Raw genomic sequence first — 23047 nt, 5'->3', positions numbered from 1 at the left:
AGTGTCCATACAATACACCCCTTTTCATATATTGGTAGATTCTGAAAGGCCGGTATGAAAGTTGCGTAATCGTACGATACGGCGACCGGCGTATCGTGCGATCTAGGGTCGCCGTGTTGTTCGCGTATCGAGGGTATGCTTTCTCATCGGCATTACATGTATTCTACAGTTTACCAGGGAATCCGTAATGTCGTATACTAGCAACTACACGTAGTAGCGGAAATGTGCGACGTTGCCCCCGTAATCTAGCGCACAAGTTCTGTTGAATTCTGCTCCGGAGCACCCGTCAGTCGGAGTACGTGTGTTTTGAGACGGCTACGAAGTTAATAATTGATCATACCACCCGACGGTCGTGTGCATATGATAAAATCATCTGGTTTAAAATAACTCTACACATTTGATCAGTCGTCTGCTGTGCTGACAAGCCTGTGAATTGAGAAAATGGCGGAGAGTGTACTCAGTGCCGTTCCCATCGTGGAAAATGCTACGGCAGCAGCAGGAATAAATGCTTTTGAGCAAGCATGGCGACACATGACGGCCAATTACACACGGTTTCAGATTGCGACTTACTTCTCGGCTATTCTTCATTTTGTGAGTCATTGAATTTCCCCATTTATTTAATGATAGATCTAGATCTATATGATGATGATGACGACGACGATGATGATGTCTATGATGATAATAGTATATTAATACTGCCTCGATCATACTGGCGTTTCTAAGCGCATTTATGAGACAAAGAAATAAAGTTAAAAAAAAATACAGAATATACCGCTAATTACCAATATTAATTACCAACAGTGAACCCCAAGAAAAGTAGACAAGAATAAGAGTTAAGGACTAAACTATATAGTCCCCTTTTCGTTAGATCTTGTCTGATCTGCTGATGTGATAGATCACTAGCTGATAACACTTGTCTTGATTCACGCCCTGTTTATTATTTCATCCTGTTTTTAATGACACATTTTAAATTCACCAAACATTTGCCATGATAAATTGTTACATAAGTAGAAATCTAGCTGTATGCAGTAGAGGTCTAATGATTTACGCACAGATGGCCACAGCTTCTAAATATTCTCTGTAAGGCTCCCACATCACTCACATAGATTAAGAAAGTGCAATGAATATCTGATGATTTGCCAATAATAATGATTTCTCTCCACCCCTTTATCTTCCAGATTTCGTACTTCCTCATCTGCACACCCTCATTCCTTTTCCAGTTCTTGCCATTCATGGAAAAGTACAAGATCCAGCGTGTAAGTCACATTATTTCTACAACTCTGTCTGTATTGACTATATAATGTTTCAGGATTGTGTTTTACATCAGCATTATTTCTTTGCCAAAGTTATATCAAACAATTATGTGGTCAAGTTTTCTATCTTAATATTATATACTGTCTTGTCCTCAAATCCAAAGAGTGCAAGTAGACATCTCTGCTGTCTTATAGAAGCTCAATTTTGCAATATTGCACAATGCAGTCCCTTAAGGCCAAAGACTCATTGAATGAAATGCAGTTGACGTAAATACAGAATATTTAATAGATTATCCATCATGGCACCAACATGTGAACACATACTTAACATCTTCCTGAGTGACACAACAATTCTGATTGTCGTTTTTCTCCTCCTCTTGATAAAAAATTCTCTTTCTCCCCCCGCCCCCTTTGTTGAACAGGAAAAGCCGGTGACAGCTGCCAATGAGTGGAAGTGTCTGCGACTGATCCTTGCCAGTCAGATCTTCATTCAGGCTCCCTTCTTCGTCGGTGCTTACTACTTCTGTGAACTTACCAACATGCCATTCAGCTATGAAGCCATGCCCCGCTGGTAGGTAGCCTCTAGAGTCCATTGTATTTCAACTTTCAAATTGCATTTCTCCAAAATGAAGCAGAGTAACATCATATTGAATTTAAAAAAAAAAGAAAGACATATCTTCCTTTGGGGAGGTTAGGGCCTAATCATGTAAAAGTGTGAATACACAAGATTTTATTTTAAGGAAAATATCACGCAAGTATCAACGAAATGGTGTAGATAACAGTTTCATGATTTACAAGTCCTTTCTTAAAGAACTTTTCTGTCCCACCATAGGCAAAACAGTGGTAATGACAGTGCATGTTGTTAGAACCCAATATCAGTGATTGATTTAAATGATTACTATTATTGTGCAATGTCATTAGTACAGTATGTAATTGTGACTTCATGCATGGAACATCCGATTGGTGTGATAGTGTATGGCCAGTAATAGGAATGACTGTGATTTCCATTTTTTTTTTTCCAAAGGTACACAATTTTGGCTCAGTGCTTTGGGTGTCTTGTTGTGGAGGATACATGGCATTACTTCATGCACCGTGCCCTACACCACAGGAGCATCTACAAATACATCCACAAGATTCACCACAACTTCCAGGTAAATGAAACCTTAACTGCTACTACTAAACTATTACATGCAACAAAGTTTTGACATGGCAGCTGCAACATAATTTTGTTTGCATTTCAATGCTGTAAGTCATCAGTGGTTCAGTAATTGAGTATACAGAGTATGGTGTGACAGAACAGAACAGATTAATGCATAATACATAAGTTATGAAATGTATGTGAAAGTTTGCAGATTATCAGAAATATGTTAAGGATTGGAGTCCTCACAAAACATAATTTTGTTTGATTTGTTTGCTCATTTCAATTCCATGTAATATGACATGAGCACAAAGGACAAAACTCAGAGATCAAAACACTGGCTGTCAAAAAAAAAAAAAAAAAAAATTTACTCAAGATGGAACCTACTTGGTTTACTGTGGATAATCTCCTTAATCATTGAGACTTACAAAGCATGACTGAAGTACATAGTCTATGAACCTAATTTGTGTATTAGAATGAGTATGACAGTATAAAATGAAGTTGTGTACTTTTTTTTTTGCGGTTTCATCACTTTTCTTTTTTTTTATCTTTCAATTTTTTTATTGAAAAACATCAAAAAGTTGTGTACTTTTTACAAGTGAGAGGTACATGTAGGTTGTAATAAGTGTGGGTCACATGTTATGTTTTTGTTTTTTGCTGTCCACATGAAGTCACATATCCTTATTTCTATTCACCTCCCCTTTTACCACAGTCTCCATTTGGAATGGTTGCAGAGTATGCTCATCCTTTGGAAACAATGAGTAAGTGCATGGTTGGTTTTCTTTCCCTTTTAATTGCAGATTAAACATACCAAAATCAGGTAACATTTCAGATAAAAATGCAGATAAATTAAACAAGTGGAAGAAATGTACATCTGTAATACATAATTGGACTTTGTCATGCTGTATTTGTGTTAAGTTAATCAGCTCATTATCTACCTGTCTCTTGTTTATACACTCTTAGAATAATATATCCCTCTTGATCCAGTAGAAAATGCGCTTTAAACTAGTTCATACATTCTACTACAGTGTATCTTACAGTGAAGTAACATGTAGTGCATGTTGCGGCTTTGTACATCATGATCTTGTAGTTCTAGGAAACGTGAAAAAAGGGAGAATAATATGGAAAAATTGAGGTATTAAATTTTGCAATGTACATGTACTGAGTCTTGTGCATTTGTGTCTGTATCATGTACAGACCAGGCAGGACATGCAACTGTAAATCACCACGATTTGATAACACAAGTGTCACACTAACTACTCTCACGGAGCGACCTTTTAACTGCATTGATGTGCTGTTCTGCAGTGGGTAGTCTCAGCTGCATTCGGTGACAATGTTTACTTTAGAAGTTAGAACTGATGATGTTTGATTCCCTGATTCAAAGCAATGAATTGGTAGACCACATTATTAGAATCTGTTTGATTAGGGGGAAAAGTGGAGAGCAGTTGGCATAGAACATGTTGTGCATGTTTACAGAATAACAAGGGAGGGTCAAGATATTAACAGAGTTATGAAAATTGAGATTGTTGAAAAGTTGAGTAGTTGAGATTATTATTTTGCAGTTGGTTACATGTTTCTGGAACATATTTATGTACAAATAATTCCACTATAATATGATGTTCAGTCGGGAGATCTGAGGATTATAAGACTAGTAAGGTACAGGTAGGCTGTACATAGTTTGCTTAATGATTAACAGACCAATGACAAGCTGAGTTTCTCTTTGTTATTTCAGTCCTTGGCATGGGCACAATGTGGGGTATGCTGTTATTTGCCAACCATCTCATCTTCCTCTGGGTCTGGATGTTTGTCCGCCTCATCGAGACCATCGATGTCCACTCTGGCTACGACATCCCCCTCAACCCAATGCACCTTATCCCATTCTATGGAGGTATGCACACATTCATGATAAAGTGTCCTCTCATTATAAGGAAACAGTTTAAAGGACAAGTTCACCTTCATTAACATAAGGATTGAGAGAATGTAGCAATATTAGTAGAACACATCAGTGAAAGTTTGAGGAAAATTGGACAATCGATGCAAAAGTTATGTATTTTTAAAAATTTTGTGTTGGAACCGCTGGATGAGGAGACTACTACAGCTTGTGAGTCATATGCGTATAACAGTATAAAGAAAATGTAAAGAAAATTCATCATATTTTCACTTTTTTGCATAATAAAAGAGCACTTGACTTGCCTCTTTCTGAAGGCAGGGGGGAATAATATTACCCATAACATATGTCGGTAACGAGTCAAGGGAATGTGCACTTTTTTCAAAAGATGAAATTTTGTGAAATTCTCTTTATATTTTCCTTATATTGTTGTACGCATGTGACATCTAAGTTATTCATACACTGCAGTAGTCTTCTCATCCAGCGGTTACTGCACAAAAACTTCAAAAATTCATAACTTTTGAACGGATTGTCCAATTTTCCTAAAACTTTCAATGATGTGTTCTACTAATATTGCTACATTCTCTCAATCCTTATGTTTGTAAAGGTGAACTTGTCCTTTAAATATACATCGTAACAAAATTCTTGTGGCAACAAAGAAAAAGTTCAGGTCCCCGAGAGTATCCTCTACATGTACTGGGTTGTGTGTATCTTTGTATGTACTCTACTGTTTGGCAGTAACAACATTTTGATAACAAAAGAAATTTGTCAGTCCCAAGGACTTTGTTATAATGGGAGTCACCTGTAATTAATAAAAATTAAGAGCTAAACTGTGCTGTCAATACATTATGAAGTAACAATAACATCCAGACAAGTTTCCATAGATGCATAGATGCCTTGGTGAATGACAATGTTCATAAACTAATTATAACTCAAATGCCACCTGTCTGAGATTTCAGGCTGTACGGTAGTTTACATATTTTGTTGATTTCGTTTTGATGGAAACAGCTCTGTTTTTGTTCGTCAGAGGTGTAATCTTTCATTTATTAGCAAGAGCTTTATTTGACATTTTTAAGGCTGTAAATCATGTATTCTGGCACATATACTCTTGATATGAATGTAAAATTTTGGCTTATTCTTATGAGAAAAAAAAAATTGTCACAAACTGTGACTTTTAAGGTGGTTGGAAATCTGTGTCTTTTTCTGTTGTTGTTGTAGCGAGGCATGAGAAAAAGCTTGTTAGACACAACTAGTGTGAGAAAGACACCTGAGGCTTGCGCTTCCCACATAATGCATGAGACATGGTAGGTCTGGATCTGAATCACATTGGGTATTAAACTCTTGTCTGTTTCTTTTTAACACTAGGTGCCAAGTTCCATGACTTCCACCACATGAACTTCACAGGGAACTACTCCTCCACTTTCACCTGGTGGGACAAGATCTTTGGCACCGACTCCCAGTTCAACGAGTACTACAAGAAGAAGGAGGAGGAGGAACTGAAGAAGGAGAAGTAAAGAGTGAATGCCTGCCAAGATTATGAGGAAAACAAAACTTTTCAACATACACTGTGAGAGGTTGATTATTATGGGGATTTCGGACATCAGATTGCAGCTGACTGCAACCAGGGTTGCGCATCTAGCATGTCATGTCAGATAATTGCTGTCAACAATTACGATGATTGTACACATAATCCTCTTTCAGACTAACGCTATTTGCAGTAAGGTGATATAAATCGATATGAGCAAGACAGCTGATAGCAGCGTTAAGTTGATTACCTGGCATGTAGGAATTTTCAGGCTCAATACAATTGTAGTCATGGTCCAGTCGTCATAAGTACATGCTAGTGTGAGGAATGAAGATTTTGTGTACAGGAAATCTGAGGAATCATGAGACAACTTGTATTGTGCTGTGTGGGAACTTGCAAAAGTGTAAAGCGGGAAATTGTACAATGTTTTCGAACTAAAGACAAACTAGCATAGTGTGAATTTCTTTAGGGAAAACAGACATTTTGTGTTACTGTGATTTGTTTTATTTCTGTGGGTATGCACTGCATGTGACTTTGAAATTTCAGTCGAATAGTGTTTTGTCCTCTGGAACAATCAATGTCTGATAAGATGCAAGCAGTGAATGACTGAACTACTGTTTTGAATTGTTTTCCTGGGCTATGGTGGCAGCTTGTTACTCTTCTGAAGAGGTGATTTGTCATTCTGTACGTGTCATGCTTGCATGTGCAACCTGTTAAAGTGTGTGACATTCAACAAGCTCACAGTTACAATCAATGTAATCAGAATGATGCATAAAACCATTCAGGGTACATTTATGGTGTATACTTGGCTGTTGCCTCACTGTGATATGGAAATCTATGTGTGCAGTACACAGTATGAAGTTTGCTATACTGTGAAGCTTGCAATGTAGCAAGAAACAACCATGTGTTCATAATACATGTACACTTCGTAATGCATTGGTAGTTTCTTAAACCTTCCTGACATTTCCATCGTTATGTACACTTGTATCCCTGAAGAGCCACACTAAACTGGGCTGACGTCATGACATCATGGAACAACAGAAAACTTGGATCAAACAATGCTGAAAGCATGGGGAAATTGTGTGTGTGTTTGTTTGTTTGTTTTTTTTAATCTTATGATCCTATATGTTTCGGAGACCAGTGTGGGTTCGTACCATGCTGGATGAATGACTCAATACTGTGAGCCAATTAGCAGTCTGTTGGCCTTTAATGTTTATGCCCCTAGCTTCAGAAAAGAATGCAGATATTGTTTCAAATGTTTGTTTGAATACATTTTTTTCCATCATACGTTTCCCTGATATTTTTATGTTTTTATTTTGTCTTCTGCTATTTGGAGATTTGATGAATGGCAAATAATTATCTGTGGTAGGAATTTCCCCAGCCTGTTAAAAACAGCTTGCATGTATCAAAGCAAGGGAAAGAAAAATAGAGCAGCGTTAGCCCTTTGGGAAAAGTACATGTATATTGTTTCTATGGCAGTAGTGTACATGTGTATTCTATATTCATAAGGGGTGAGAGTACACCATTATCCTCTTTGAACAGGACTGCCTTTAAAAAATGTGGGAATAAGAAAACATTGATACATTGTACTGTATATAGATAAGTATTGTTGGTACAGTGTATTTAGGAATCATGGGAAATCTAGTGCTATTGACTTGCAGCTGTACATATTCATTTTAATACTGTGAAATTGTATATTTGGATGCTAACAGATGGAATAGCAATTAGCCAGGTGCACATGCGGTGCCCCACAACAGACCTCTTCGATACTCAAGTCCATTAACTTTTCAGCTGTTTAACTAACCCCTGTGGTACCACCTATCACCACACATAAACTGGTTTTGTTAAAAGCAGAGCAAATGAGGCCAGATTGTTTGGAGCATGGGAATGATGTTACACACTGGTGCAACTTTCTCAACTTTTCTGGTCCCAGTGTTATGCTCCATTGTTTAACAATTTGCAGGACATTGTGATAATACACAGTTTCATTGAGTGTGTAGCACCGGTCTGTAGCCACCACACGCAACCTGTTTGTGTATACATGTACATCTATGAGTCTATTTCCTTTCCATCCCAAATTATGTGTCTCCCTTGGTGATCACTACCAGCAGTTTGTAAAGCTCACTCTTATGATGCTATTTAGTATGTTTAGTTATAGTTTTCAAATGTGTTATGCAAGCATAGTTTTTGTCACGGAGTAAGCAATGTAAGAACACAAGCTCTCTTCATGGTAAACTGCCAGACCTAATGTTATAGATGCGTAACTTGTCAAGTGGAAGCTTGAAAACCTCACAAAGGAGTCTAAATTCTAATATAACATCTAGGTTAATATTGCCCTTATTGATATTTATTTACTTTTGATTGTACAAATAATATGCAATTAAAATACCTAAAAAATCAGCAAAATTAGTAAGCATTCTTTTCTTGGTTGTTTCTTTTTTTCCCCATCTGCTGAGGAAATCTGAAATATGTTGTAGACTGCAGTACACATTAATACATCGTGTGTCTTCTTTCAAAAGCCACATTAATTGAATTCCTAACAAGATAAACACATACATGTATATAGACATGTATACATGTAACAGGGAATGACAGCAAACATTGAATTGGCCATGGAATGTTTTTTGTTATTATTTTTTTTAAATCCAATTGTCATGTGTGTGTGTGTGTGTGTGTGTGTGTGTGCTGCGTGTGTGTGTCAGGGAAATCCCCTTGACAGGAAAAATCTTCGGGTGGAAGCCTCGGAAAGTAACGTCAGGATGGTACTGTTTCTATTTGCTTTTTCAATTTGTTTTGTTTGTTTTGTTTATACATTAATATATATGTGTGTGTGTGTGTGTATGTGTGTGTGTGTATGTGTTCACACGTGAGACGGGGGGGGGTGGTGGGGGAGGTGGGACTACCGCATCCAATTTCCGGTCCTGCGGTCCCTGAAATAATTGTAAAGCCTCTAATGCTTTAAAAAAAAAAAAAAAAAAAAAAAAAAAAACGACAAGGGGAGGGGACAAATGAGCTTTCGTCTATTTTTTCTTTAATCAGAAAATGGTGACTTCAGACTTTTTTAAAGAACATTTTATTCTGCATCATTAAAAAGAAATGCACTGTTTTCAAACGCAGGCATTTATACACTGTAATTAGTCTTTCGATGTAAATAAAAACAAATGCACTGTTTTCAGACGCACTATTTTCACGATCATTTAGGCATCCATACACTCTAATTAGTCTTTGGACTTGAGCATCATTATTGATCAAATCTGAAACTCAATTCATAATAATTGGATTGAAATTTCGTACAATTAATATGTGTATTCTTTCTGACAGTACACACGAAAAGTACAAGCCCGCGGGTCAGGTTATGAATATACGTACTGACCAGTAATCTAGTTGTATTTCGCTGTACGGCACTTCTCACCGCCGCTTTTCTACACGTGTAATTTTGGACAGCGATCAGTGTGAGATCGTGAAATAATACTTGAGATCGCGCGAGATCATTTTTCTAGAGTACAGAAGATACCGACAATTTGACTTAAAATATGCACGTTCTGCAAATTTATGCCGGGGAAATTTAAGCCTGCAAATTGTGATTGAATAGAATCATACTAAATAATAATATCATAATACTTTCTTTCTGTTTCTTTGTGTTATTTTGTTTTTAAATCTGCCTTGTTAAGTGCACCGCACTGCCAGTCTTCCGCGTCCGATCGGCACGTTTCATCGTCGGGCCGATCAAAATACAGCAAGGACATAATATGGAGCTCCATTACCTACTTTTGCATATACTTAAAATTTCAAGTCGAAATTATATGACATTGGCACCGTTCTTCTCTTCATCTTCTCTTTCCTCTTCATCATCTTCGATCTTATAAACCTCCAATCTGCATGGTTAAACCATATCCTGGTCCACTTCGGCTCTGAAAATCTGAGATATAGGCCTATACCATGGCGGATCCAGAGGGGCGCACCGGGCGCGCAACCCTCTTTATTTCATTTTTTTTTAAACAAAAGAAATAAAAAGAAAATGGGGGCGCGTGCACCCCCTTTAATTTTGTAAAGTCGCATGTAGGCCTACCCTTTATGGAATTCCTGGATCCGCCCCTGCAATAAAGCCTACAGGCTACACCGTGGACTGGTATAATGATTTTGACTAAATTTCAGAAGCATAATGTATAAGCGCAGGTTCATCTATAAATATTTGATAAACGTGGCATCGTTATTCGGGGAAAACGTGGGAATAATCTCGTAGGCTGATATTTCCGGTTCATAAATACCATGATGCGTTCTAACCACCCATTTGTGCTTTGTTTTTTTTCATGGCAACGAAACCGCCGCAGTATTGTTCGATCCCATGACTCGTTATATATAGCACACTCGACTCCGGCGATGCAGCTGTACTTGTAAAAGCGTATTACATGTATATTAATACATGTACGGTGTACATTCACTTCCTGCCCGTCCGCTGCGGAGCGATGACCTGCGGTTACCCGTTTCTACTGTGCACACACGGTAGATACAGCGACGTTGTGACCGCCCGCACTACAATACAGTAAACTGCGGGTATAAACGACCGACATGCATAGATAGATTGTGAGCGTACCGTATTTGTACATTGCCTGATCGAGGCATATAATGCTCTACCGGAATTACCGTCTGTACCTGAACACTGCGTTTTACGAACTTATTTGCGGGATATATTCGTGGATCGACTCGGCACAATTCACAAAACTATTTATAATTATAATATGTATGTTGCATGTTCATATTTTGAACATTAACACTGAGCCGCCCGGGTAAGATGTGGTATACCAAGCGCGGATAAAGGTGAGAGACACTGCATGATTTTGACTTCAGCCTATGATTCCGTTCGTACCGCGTTGATATGATGTGCATGAGCAGGTAGGCCTATGCATGGCGTGCTTTAGTGCAGTTTCCGAGCTTTTATTCAGCCGCGGTTATGGCACAACTCATGAACAAGAGAGAAAAAGAGAGCATGCATTTTGATATGGGTCGACCCGGTAGGTCTCTATTTTTTGGTAAAGCTGTGTGCATCCTAGTATGTGTATAGGCCCCTATAATGTGTATTGAAAAACACACATACACACACAAAAAAGTATGCGGGTCATTATTCAAAACTCCAACAGTTGTTCCACTTATGAGCGATGTTTTATCATACATTATAGGATATTTAGCGGAATTTATTATGGTATTTTTCCCCCTGAATGCGACCCGATCACTTTATTGGTAGAATTCGGGATTCCCCACTCGAAGCACGTGTTTGTTTACCCGCAGGGAGGCAGACACGGCCTACGACTACACTGCAGTATATCCACTACCACCACTATTCCCCTGTATATTTTACAGAACTAATAACTTTGAATAATCGTGTGGATGTAACTGATTTAATGTATGATTTGTGCGAGGTTTGGAATTCTTCGCTTGTTTAGCCTGCGGACTAAGGAGTTAGAGAGAGATTGAAAATACACATAGCTCAGATGGAGGCAACTATACAAGGGGCCAGAGCTCTCGGTGTTATATCAGAATCTTCGTCAGAGGCATGTGACAAACAGGCAGGGAAAGAAAGTAAAATAGTTTCATTCTTCTCTTTTCTTTATCCCTCTAATGGTCTTATGATCTTGATGCTGCCTCCCTATTCATCCTTATCCTTCACAGATTGCTCCCATGGTCAGACTCGGGATCATCACTGACCCTCCTCTGCCTTTGTCGGTCCACCGTCCTCCTTTAATCCCCCCTCCCTTTACCTGTTGGGCTCCTTGCCCATGACTTCCAACCCTTCCCTTTTGTTTTCTTTGTTCTGTGTCCCTAGCCCTCCTTTGACTGTTCTTGTTGTGTGTAGTCCTTTATGTAAGTTTAACTGCTTTCCCTGCCTGTCTGTCATCTTGCCTCTGACGAAGATTCTGCCAGGATCGAAAGCTCAGGCCCCTTTTGATTCCATTGGCTCGCCACCAATAGATAAGCAGTTTACAGCAGCGGTTTTTTTTTTTTCCACAAAATGATACAGAATAAAAACCATGGTACTGTACATCAAAACAAGGAGTAGGGCCGTATTTCCTTACAAGTGTGTCTGTGTAGGTGTGTGTGTGTGACTGTATAGGTAGGAAAGTTTGAATAAGATAACTATCTGTACAACAGACAAAATTAGACCTATTATGACCTCAGCGGCATTACACTATAAGCCCTACCTTGTACCACCATGAAAAAAGAAAATATATAGTTTTTGGTTTTGTTTTGTTTTCACATTCTGATTTTTCATGAAGTTCTTCTGCTTCTTGTTCTTTTTCTGTTTATTGCGCCTCTAGCGGTGTGCGAGCGACAAACGAATTTGAAGAACCCTCATAAGAATATATATTTTTTTTTCTTTTTGAAACTCGGCACTTTTATTCAGGTTTTTGCCAATGTAAATGCTCACTCCCGGCTTGGAATCGTGCCCGGGAAATCAAACAGGGCACATCAGCGAAATTTCGATTTCTTGCACTCTTGGCTAGCGAATGAGCTCCCGGTTGAATTTATCTCTTTCGCTAGCTCTTATGTTGTACAAGTGTAGATGGCGCCTGCGTGAAACGACCAGCAACCATGTAGCTGGTATGAGCTTGACCGTCGCTTTTCACTCTGGAGTTAATACCTGCGATGCCTTTCACACTATAGCGTCACTCGGGAACTCGCGCGCGGAGACACTGCATGCTGGAAGTTTTTACCAGGGACGGTTCGAAAGGATTTCAAAAAAGTCACCCAGCATTTTACTCGGGAGTTTAGCCGTGAGGCCTTAAGAGTTTCCGGGAGATATTGGGTGATTTTTTTTTAAATCATGAAAAGGGTATAAGACTCATAGTGGCCTCCCATCAAAGACAGACAGCGGCATGTTCCGCATGCGAAGTGAACTTACTGACAAACCCGAATATATTTCGGTTTTCCTGGAGCATGTTATTTCCCGGAAAAAAAAACAAAAAACAAAACAAAAATCGGAACGATTCTGGTTTTCTGGCTGCGTAATCGGTACACCGAAAACCAGGGTTTCATCGATTCCGGTGTTTCGGTGTAAACGAGGTTGAATCATCTTTTGTGACATAATATAATCAAAAATCAAGACCCCATTTAAACCAAGCAAATGTCTGCTAGTAATGACTTCAGAAAGAAAGCGGTATCCTACCAAGTTTTACTGCTCAGGCATCATGGGTATTGCAATGTGAGACCAGAGAATTTATTGCCAATGAAATATATAATGTGATGCCCATGTAACGCCGGAGGTAGGAAATTTAATTTGCGGCGCAGCAATTATTAGTCCATGGAAGATTTCTGATTTAAATATACGTCACCATAGCAGAGGGCAAAGTTCATATCGATCTTCATTGGTGAAATGAAAAAAACTGATACTTCCAGAACATGGACATCATGCAGTTTGTTGACCCAACCCGATGGACTAACCCAAATACATGTCACCACAGATATTAGAGTAGGCCCTACTCGTTTCCGTAACTTTGTCGAGGTATAAAGATGAGGCATCGTGTATCGTGCAGAGCGTAAAAATAGACCAAAACGATATTATACAGCATCGGAATTGTAAAAGTGTTGTTATTCATGAAATGGTCATGTCATTTGATGTTTTTGTTTCTTTTCTCCTTGGCCATGAGGTGTCTCGTTACATTCACTCTATTTATCTAATGACATTTGATTGTTTTATAAGCGCAGTGAACACTTTTGGACAGACATTTATCCATTACTTAAGTGTACAGGTATACATGTAAATACATCCTTGGCATATAATATTTATACGCTCGACACAGCTCATCTGATTATTGTTCCGACATTAAAATCAAGGCCAAGTATCTGCAATTTGTCAATGTTGCGAATAAAAGCAACTACCATAATTTTAGACAGGCAGTTCCTAATTAAAGCAACGTTTTTAATATTATCTGTGAAAACATCATCTTGATCACTAGTCTTGCACTGTTATGCGCTCAAAAATGGCGACATATTAGAATAAGTATCATCGTTACTGTTCCATCCAGGGAGGTGCTAGAGAAGGAGAGGCAACTAAAGCTCTCCTTTGAAGTCATGCGCGGCACCGCCGAGAAGTTATGCGTTCAACTACAAGTGTTCCCCATGTGCTTTGACAAAAGAGAGCATCAACAATCGGGACTAGCGCTCTCACATCTAGAAATATTTGCTCCTACTGCAATTCGCTCTCTCTTTCAATGTGATGGCAACAATGAATTTGTGTACCTTGAATTGGAGCAGCGAATCAAAATGCAGTGTAAAACTCACAATTTTAACAGTAAATAGTTTAAAAACACGCTGGAACACGCTTTAACGGAGTACTTTATTTGAAAGATCAAAATATTCCCTTATTAACAGGTAGAAAATTAACATGTGGAAATGTGCGCATTATAGAAAAAAAAAAATAGGTTTTTAAGAGGGCCTAATTTTCCGGCATTTCCTTTCGTTTGCGAATTACGAAGAAACTAGAAATACATGTTAATAATATTGAATTCTTTCCTAAACTATTCTAAATCAATTCGAGTATTTCATTTAAAATTTTGCGGTGAAATAAAGCTTGTAATTCAACGAAAGGTGAAATGCGTTCTTCGTCTCCGAACTTCGTCTTGCAACTAGAGCGGTGCCGAGCATGACTTAAAGCGTAATGGAATGCTAGACATCCCATTGTAACGCCTTGAACCCAAACATGTGTTTGCATGAATTACGAAGAGTTGCCACTCCATCTCTGTAACACCTCCCTGTTCCATCTGTTTTCTTTGCTAGATCTACAGTTCCCGGAACTTAGTAAATCTAACGAAACCAATATAGACTACGAAGCGTCAAGATACATCTGACAATGTCCTCAACTGGATTCCAACCAGTGTGCGTCCTCTACCAAGGGAACAACTCTCCATTCGACGGGACATGTCAGCTAGTTTGCAGACACCAAATTCAGGAGGAGGAATTCAACCAAGGGGATGTTGTTCAGGTAGCTAGCAAACTATTCCTGTTTGCGTGTGAGTGTGTGTATGCGTAAGTATGTGAGTATGAGTATCCTGTAATTTGACGAGGTTGGTTGTACAGTACAACTTTACTGTTGTTGCGCTAATTCCGAACTCTTATGTTTAATGTTGAAGCACGATTTGCATGGCACTTCACACCTCATGCCCAATAAAATGCGAGACTAAATCAAGACATGCACGATTTGGCGCCAATTTTAAATGACACGAAATGGCGGCTGCCGTGTCGACAGCACGCAGTATCTGCTACATTCATAGCTTGAAAGAGAACAGAGGTCGAAGAGTAGATAGAAAATCACACTGCGTGTAGTACTGTCCGAGATTCATTCAATGAGAAACTTGAATACAAACTCGAATTAAAACAGACGCCACAGCAAAAATAGGTGTGTGGAAGAGACCTGTTGCATTTTCGAAGGTTTCCCGGGGATTGAGTAGTATAGGGAGCTTTATAGATTTGCGACGCGAACGTAAGAGTGGAAAAAAAAATATTCTGCACAAGCGCAAGATCGCTCGACAAAATCGATCTCTCGTCGGCTGAGTTTTCATGGCGGTTCTGGGCCATTAGAACTTCCGCCCAAATTCACGACGAAGATAGCTACTTGGTGTCACAATGACGAATAACATGATAATGGGGGGCGTCATTTTGCTTCGTATGCGGCTGCGTCTTCGTAAAATCGGGGAACTTTCGCTACACGACGGGAAGACCTAGAGGACGCGGAAGCGATCAGCTGAGACATTCCTCGCACTCGGACTCCTGTCCCCATTTCTAGGCAGTTTCGCTTTTCTGTGTGGAGCCGTACTGACATGATCGCCGATTGGCTGGCTGCTCAATCGTGCCCAGAGTTGGGAATGGAAGTTATTTTGGCCGAGAACACCTTAACAACCCGTTCTCGTTTTACCCAGGACCGGAGGTTTTTCAGATTTAAGCTTGCACAGAAGCAAATTTTGCACAGGGCGCGCTCAACTAGCGGCCTAGTTCTCTATCTCTATCTAAATCTACTTTGCAACACGACACAAGGATAGATGTTAACGGTCAACGCAACCGTCTGCGTCGCAAATCTAAAGCTTTCTAATGTCGGAAAAAAAACCCACTATAATATGCTAGGGTCCGGGGATCGAGTTTATTCACTTAGTATGGGGAACACCCTCGATATGATTATTGTGAGTATTCTTCGTCGTAGTTATCATGATAATTCATTGATATGGGTCAATCTATGTCAAATCATCCAGTGCTTGTCACCCGACCCCCTCCGATTTTCTTTAAAATCGCACCAAATGTTCCCCAAGTGTCTGACGGAAAATCCCAAAATATTTTGCCCCAAGGTCAATTGGTTGCTAAGATACAGCCTCACATAGCAACCGGTGCGCATTCCAAAATATTAGTTAAAAGAAAATTAGGCATTTTTGATTGACTGTTTTAGCATGGATATTAATGCAAAAATGTTCATTATCTGGAAATTGAGAGAACTTTATAGTCTTTGCAAGAAAAACTTACTGTGATGCGAAATTGACTTTTCGTTAACGTGCACGAGGTCACCGAAAATGGTGTTAAATGTTAATTTTGAAAATTTTAATGCATATTTAGAGGCTAATATCTTCCACATTTCATCACCTTAAGTTCTAAAATATTATGCTGTTGAAGGCTTTGACTTGCTCAGTAATTTTGAAAAAAATCAGCGCATTCATGCGCACCGTTTTTACGGAGAGCGCCCTCAAAGTTGACAAAAATGAAAAATGTGCCAAATTCAAGGTCACGGATCACCCTTCGTCCCACCTAGGAATGGCATCAATTTTTGTGTATTGATTAGACATTTACCTATATTATCTTGGGTTACCAAAGAAATTTTGCTACCGAAATGTTCAATGGCAAATTTACCCCACCGAAAATGGTTGTAAACGGCCAAATTTCCATGTAATATCACATATTGGGTTTAGAGGACATTTCAAATGTCCACACTTTCAAGATGAAAAGCACTAGCCCTGTGATATTTGCAGTAGGCATAGTCTGTTATACATATTTCAGTAATATATACCACAAAACACTTTTATTACTTAATAATGACCTTGAAATTTAATCCAAAATTTGATAAAAACAATAAATTGCTCCATTTTCCTCATTGCACTGCATATAAATACGTGTTTTGAAAGACATTTCACAGAGCAATATTTCAAGAATTATGAAAGCTGAAAGCCTACCTTATTAAGGTTCTAAAGTATTTGTGCTCTTCTTTCAGATTTAGTGTCAATTTGATCATGTTTTACCCTTGACCTTGAAGCCCTTCTAAAAATAGCTGTAAATTTGTTAACTACAAATTACACACACTAGTGTCACGACAGGTGTATTATGGCATGATATACTTGTGATTCTTTCACAAACACAAAAGCTTTTTATGGTGTAAATGTATATACTGGAATTAATCTACACTCATACTTGCAAGATATGTTACAATTAATAACTTTGTTCTGACAATGACCCTCAATTTCAATCAAAAAAGGGGACAGTAATATTTTGTGATTTTGTGTGCATTTCCTATGGAAAACAGTGCTTTGTTTAGAAACTCATAGAAACTTGACCATTTTTACTATCTATCACTTTGATTGACTAATTTTATTCTGGTTATGGTAGAAAAGTGGCCCGTGACAATTTCCAATAAAAGAAAACACAGTTATGCTTTATAAAATGAAAAACAAAGAAATACATAAGAAATTCCAAAAACAAGAAAATACATAAGAATTGAAATGATTTTGGAAGTTTTCATAAGGTACCGAACAAATCCCCCGAAAAAGAAGACTCTCAGTCCTTTTAATGTGCGTTTCACAGGCTAGAATAAGAATCTATATTATGTTGGGCGCAACGTCCATATTATCAACTATTATTCAGTGCATAATACAGGTCTTTATGGAGAGGAATAGGCATTTCTCATGATTTTGAAGGTCATAAATTGAGGGTCATTGTCAGAACAAAGTTATTAATTGTAACATATCTTGCAAGCATGAGTGTAGATTAATTCCAGTATATACAGTTACACCATAAAAATCTTTTGTGTTTGTGAAAATATATCATGCCATAATACACCTGTCGTGTGTGTAATTTGTGGTTAACAAATTTACAGCTATTTTTAGAAGGGCTTCAAGGTCAAGGGTAAAACATTCATGATCAAATTGACACTAAATCTGAAAGAAGAGCACAAATACTTTAGAACCTTAATAAGGTAGGCTTTCAGCTTTCATAATTCTTGAAATATTGCTCTGTGAAATGTCTTTCAAAACACGTATTTATATGCAGTGCAATGAGGAAAATGGAGCAATTTATTGTTTTTATCAAATTTTGGATTAAATTTCAAGGTCATTATTAAGTAATAAAAGTGTTTTGTGGTATATATTACTGAAATATGTATAACAGACTATGCCTACTGCAAATATCACAGGGCTAGTGCTTTTCATCTTGAAAGTGTGGACATTTGAAATGTCCTCTAAACCCAATATGTGATATTACATGGAAATTTGGCCGTTTACGACCATTTTCGGTGGGGTAAATTTGCCATTGAACATTTCGGTAGCAAAATTTCTTTGGTAACCCAAGATAATATAGGTAAATGTCTATCAACACACAAAAATTGATGCCATTCCTAGGTGGGACGAAGGGTGATCCGTGACCTTGAATTTGGCACATTTTTCATTTTTGTCAACTTTGAGGGCGCTCTCCGTAAAAACGGTGCGCATGAATGTGCTGATTTTTTTCAAAATTACTGAGCAAGTCAAAGCCTTCAACAGCATAATATTTTAGAACTTAAGGTGATGAAATGTGGAAGATATTAGCCTCTAAATATGCATTAAAATTTTCAAAATTAACATTTAACACCTTTTTCGGTGACCTCGTACACGTTAACGAAAAGTCAATTTCGCGTCACAGTAAGTTTTTCTTGCAAAGACTATAAAGTTCTCTCAATTTCCAGATAATGAACATTTTTGCATTAATATCCATGCTAAAACAGTCAATCAAAAATGCCTAATTTTCTTTTAACTAATATTTTGGAATGCGCACCGGTTGCTATGTGAGGCTGTATCTTAGCAACCAATTGACCTTGGGGCAAAATATTTTGGGATTTTCCGTCAGACACTTTGGGGAACATTTGGTGCGATTTTAAAGAAAATCGGAGGGGGTCGGGTGACAACTTTTCTGAAAATTGGATGATTTGACGTGGATTGACCCATATGGTAACTTGATGAAGTCATGTCGACAAAGAAAGTCACATATTTGAGTCTCTGCCTTTTATTGGACTAATTAAAAGCATAATATGCTTAATATGCTTAATATGTCCATATTATTGACAATGCATAATTTCAGTTATATACACTGTATTTTTCCTCTGAAAAAAAAATAGATGACAAGACATCAGTTTCCACTCAGGTCTCAAAACACTGCCTAGTTTTATCTTGCCCAGCCACAGTAGCTACCTTCATCTTAATAAAGTGGCAAAAGAATAACTCAGTTTATGTCCATATAACCACATTTTATATCTTTACAGCACATAGATTTGTATAGGCCTACAGCAGTCAGAAAATTTTACCATTCTTAATCATGATATATTGGCAGGTGTCTAATTTGCCAGCTGGTGGAAATGATGGCAACCAGGATAGCAGTGAGGCGAGGCAAGCCATCATCATGGGACGGGAAATGGTCTCCAGCCTAGTGGGCACTCTGTTCGGAACCACAGTAAAGGTAAAGTGGGGACAGTATATACAAATGATGCACAGGACAGAGTGGATCGGTGAGAATTGGATGCGCGAGTTTAACTTTGGAACTGCGTTCATGGGTTTTAGACTGTTCAAAAGTTATGTGAGAGCATCCAATTTTCATTGATCCATGAAATAGGCCTGTGCATCATTTGTGTTGTAAAATATGCCCATTAATTCATGAAATACAAGCATTTTCCCCATCATGCATCCGGTACACCTACTACACTATGCACGACTTGAGCCATGCGTTCAGATTTTACGGGATGCATGGCTGAGTGTGGATCAGTAAAAAAATCAATGCATGACAATGGACCAATTAGATTGCTGAGATTCTAAATCCCACTTAAAACAGTTTATGTGCAGGCTGACAGTAATAGAATATTGACCAAGAGAGGAGTCTATAACAGGGGAACAGTCATAGAATATTGACCAAGACAGGAGCCTATATGTACAGGGGGACAGTCATAGAACATTGACCAGGACAGGAGCCTTGTGTAAAGGGGACCAGGACAGGGGCCTATGTACTGGGCTTGTTGTATATAGGGCAATAGTCATAAAAATTGACAAGGATAGGTTTTGTAAAGGGGGACAGTCATAGGATATTAATCTAGATAGGAGCCTATGTACAGGTTTATAGTCATAGAATATTGACCAGGACAAGAGCCTATATTCCGAGCCTATGCACAGGGTGACAGTCATAAAATAGTGACCAGGATAAGAGCCTTACAATGTATATAAAGGGGTACAGTCATAGAATATTGATCTGGACAGGAGCCAATGTACAGCACAACAGTTGTAGAATATTGACCAGGACAAGAGCCTATGTAGGAACTTGCAAACAAGTAAAGGTCCAGAGACTTATGATGTACTTTTGCCATGAAGTCACCATCTACTTTCAAAATGATGATGGTCACATTCTGCAGTAAAAGCTGAAATTGTCAGCATCACTATGTTAGCTTATCTTCACTCTGATCGACATGTTGTTTCCAAGCATCTGTTGATATTACATACGATTATTTTGTAACAAATATCTTCTTCGCCTTTCACCCCTGGTGTTTCAGGCAATGACACAAGAATTTACTCAGTACTACTCTTTTGAAAGTTTTTCTGCTGAAACTGGGTGGGTTTTTTTTTTCAGTGTCATGAAACAAACTTAAAACCCTGATGGTTTGCAATAATTGTTTCCTTCAAAATGTTGGTTGGTTGACCCATACTTTTTGGATGCAGATAACAGAATTTCTGAATCATGCAGCTTTATCAATTATGATAGTTTGCATAAGTTGAATAAGATGAACAAGTTCTAAACTTGTTTAAATTTCATGTCCTTCGGAAGATTGCTCTCTCTTTATGTTTTCCTAGCTAAAAATGTAATAGAAAAACAAAACATGTACATGCAATGATATCAACAGATTCACCCAATGGACAGTCTTGTTGACTAAGATGTGAAGCAAGGCTTCTTTGTATGATTACTATTATGATTTGTCACTCTTATTCCTCACAGAAGAAATCCAACAAACGCCCACACTCGGAAGTAGATGAAGCTAGCCATACCAATGAGGTAATATTACAATCATTGAACTTTAACCTCATTACTGCAAGGCTACTCGAACTAGTTGACATCCCGTCAATATAGGAAGACATTTTTTTTTTTCTATTCGTATTTAATCGTTCTGCTCTACTTTTATATGCAGATGGTTACTCAAAAATAGAGTAAAAATACATGTATTCTATCCATGTATATTCCAAAATATGAAATCAGTTTTCCTTACACACAATCTAGACACATATATGTATAATCCTTTGAAGAATATGCAATACACCAAAGTTGCTTGATCCATTGAGGATGAGTCCCAAGTATACAAATGCATGTTGTAGCAAAATCAGTTCGTCCTTAACGGGTTAATTGTGAATGTTCAAGTTGTAGATTGTTGAATTTTAGACGAAGTACAGCCACCTGACTCAGTAGTATGTACATATGGAGCCGTAAGCAAGTCCTACCTGTGCATTTGTGAAAAACATCCTTTAAGTTATAATTAAATGGATAGTGGGCTTTCAATGAAGTATCTGCTGCATTGAGTAACCATTTGGTTTATCCATGCTTTATTGAGATGTTTTTAAAAAGATGAAAGAAACTTGAGAGAGTTACTGTTTCAGCTACTGCTGGTAGTCTCTTTTCCCTGTGGTCGATCTGAAATTATTCCTTCTTGATCAAGTCTGATGTGTGAAAGCCATGTTTGACAGCATTGATTTCTGCAAACAAGCCAGTGACTTGGAAGGCAAACCTCACAAAATGAAGGTTAGCATATTCAAGATGAATAACATCTATATCAATATCAACCCTTTCTGTGCCAGCTGGGGCTTTGGACAGTGTGTATAATATAATGCTGTGGGGTTTTCTGTGCCAATTGGTTCTCAAAGCACACAAAGGGTTAATGACCAAATATAACAACAACAACAACAATACTAGTTGTTTCTTTCAGCAGCTAATCTCTACAATTTGATTTTCCCTCCCTTGTTTTGTTTTCCTTTGCTTTTGTTGTGACCACAGGAAAACGATACACTTCTGCACGAAATCCTCGCGACCGTGAAAGACATAAGAAGCGAGGTAGTGAAACAAGGGCTGGAGCTAGCAAACATCAAAAAACACCAGAAGCAGCTTGATGCCAAGATGACTCTCCTCACTAACAGCATCCCAAGCAATTCAGGTTGGGAAGAATTTGCAGAGAGTTCCACGTTGGTCCCCGCAAAAGCTGTGGGAAAGGGCGAGGCTGCCGCCACTGCCCCATCCGAAGTACAAGGGGAGATGGTGGAAACAGAGAATGGGGAAATAGTGACTGTGAAAGCAGAGCCTTGCTGGTCTGATTCATCTGATGAGAACATGGACGGAGAGTCAAGCACTTGTGAAGTCAGTAGAGTGTCCGAGATTGCTTCGGGTGACGAGGAAGGGGTCAGCAGCGCCAAGTACACATCTTTTGCTGCGCCAATGTCTAATCAGTCCTACTTGACGGATGCTCTTGCGCATGCGACACAAAACAAAACCATAGAACTCGGTACGCCCCACTTCAAGGTGGTGATGACGGTCAGCGAGTTTGAAGATATTGTCTACAAAGCAAATAATGCTTCGAGCTTTGCATACCGCCTTGCAAACAAGTGCTTCACGGTGAAGGAGATGATCGAAGGAAACACGCGCGGTGGCGGCATGCGATCGAACGGACGGATATTCAAGCAGCTCAATCCTGATGCCATTGACATGATTATAGCCGAGGTAAAGAAAATATTTCCAAACAGCGCTTCTGACAGAGTGCTGACACGATGTGTGAAAAACGCAATCAATGAGCGATGCAGAAATGTCCGGAAGAAACTAAACCGCACCATGCTTGTCAATCCCAATGTTTCTTCAGAACTTTGGGAATGAATATCATGCTTATCTACTTGCCACTTTATGAATTCCACCCTACCCCAAACTCCTCTGCATGCACCATTTTTCACTACCAC

The 23047-nt window shown here is 38.6% G+C and overlaps 2 protein-coding genes across 2 annotated transcripts; both read left to right on the top strand.

The window, feature by feature from the left end:
- Positions 1-77: 77 nt before the first annotated feature.
- LOC140243259 (methylsterol monooxygenase 1-like) lies at positions 78-8199 on the top strand. The gene is made up of 7 exons (XM_072322929.1): positions 78-591; positions 1179-1256; positions 1676-1824; positions 2278-2404; positions 3104-3152; positions 4124-4279; positions 5645-8199. Exons 1-7 carry the CDS (start codon positions 442-444, stop codon positions 5791-5793), a joined length of 858 nt encoding a protein of 285 aa, XP_072179030.1. The 5' UTR covers positions 78-441; the 3' UTR covers positions 5794-8199.
- Positions 8200-14566: 6367 nt separating this feature from the next.
- Positions 14567-23000, top strand: LOC140244051 (uncharacterized). Its single transcript, XM_072323702.1, has 4 exons — positions 14567-14781; positions 19410-19535; positions 21054-21110; positions 22101-23000. Exons 1-4 carry the CDS (start codon positions 14650-14652, stop codon positions 22965-22967), a joined length of 1182 nt encoding a protein of 393 aa, XP_072179803.1. The 5' UTR covers positions 14567-14649; the 3' UTR covers positions 22968-23000.
- Positions 23001-23047: the final 47 nt, after the last annotated feature.

Source organism: Diadema setosum, chromosome 20, assembly GCF_964275005.1.
Source record: "Diadema setosum chromosome 20, eeDiaSeto1, whole genome shotgun sequence".
NCBI classification, from domain to species: Eukaryota; Metazoa; Echinodermata; class Echinoidea; order Diadematoida; family Diadematidae; genus Diadema; species Diadema setosum.
The sequence above is the reverse complement of the archived record's forward strand: the minus strand, read 5'-3'. Positions and strand labels throughout refer to the sequence as shown.

Coding starts and splice junctions, on each gene's coding strand:
- LOC140244051 (XM_072323702.1), top strand. CDS start 14,650: ATGTCCTCAACTGGATTCCAACCAGTGTGCGTCCTCTACCAAGGGAAC. Junction 19,536..21,053: donor TGTTCGGAACCACAGTAAAG/GTAAAGTGGGGA, acceptor TATTCCTCACAG/AAGAAATCCAACAAACGCCC. Junction 21,111..22,100: donor AAGCTAGCCATACCAATGAG/GTAATATTACAA, acceptor TTGTGACCACAG/GAAAACGATACACTTCTGCA.
- LOC140243259 (XM_072322929.1), top strand. CDS start 442: ATGGCGGAGAGTGTACTCAGTGCCGTTCCCATCGTGGAAAATGCTACG. Junction 1,257..1,675: donor AAAAGTACAAGATCCAGCGT/GTAAGTCACATT, acceptor TTTGTTGAACAG/GAAAAGCCGGTGACAGCTGC. Junction 3,153..4,123: donor TCATCCTTTGGAAACAATGA/GTAAGTGCATGG, acceptor TTGTTATTTCAG/TCCTTGGCATGGGCACAATG.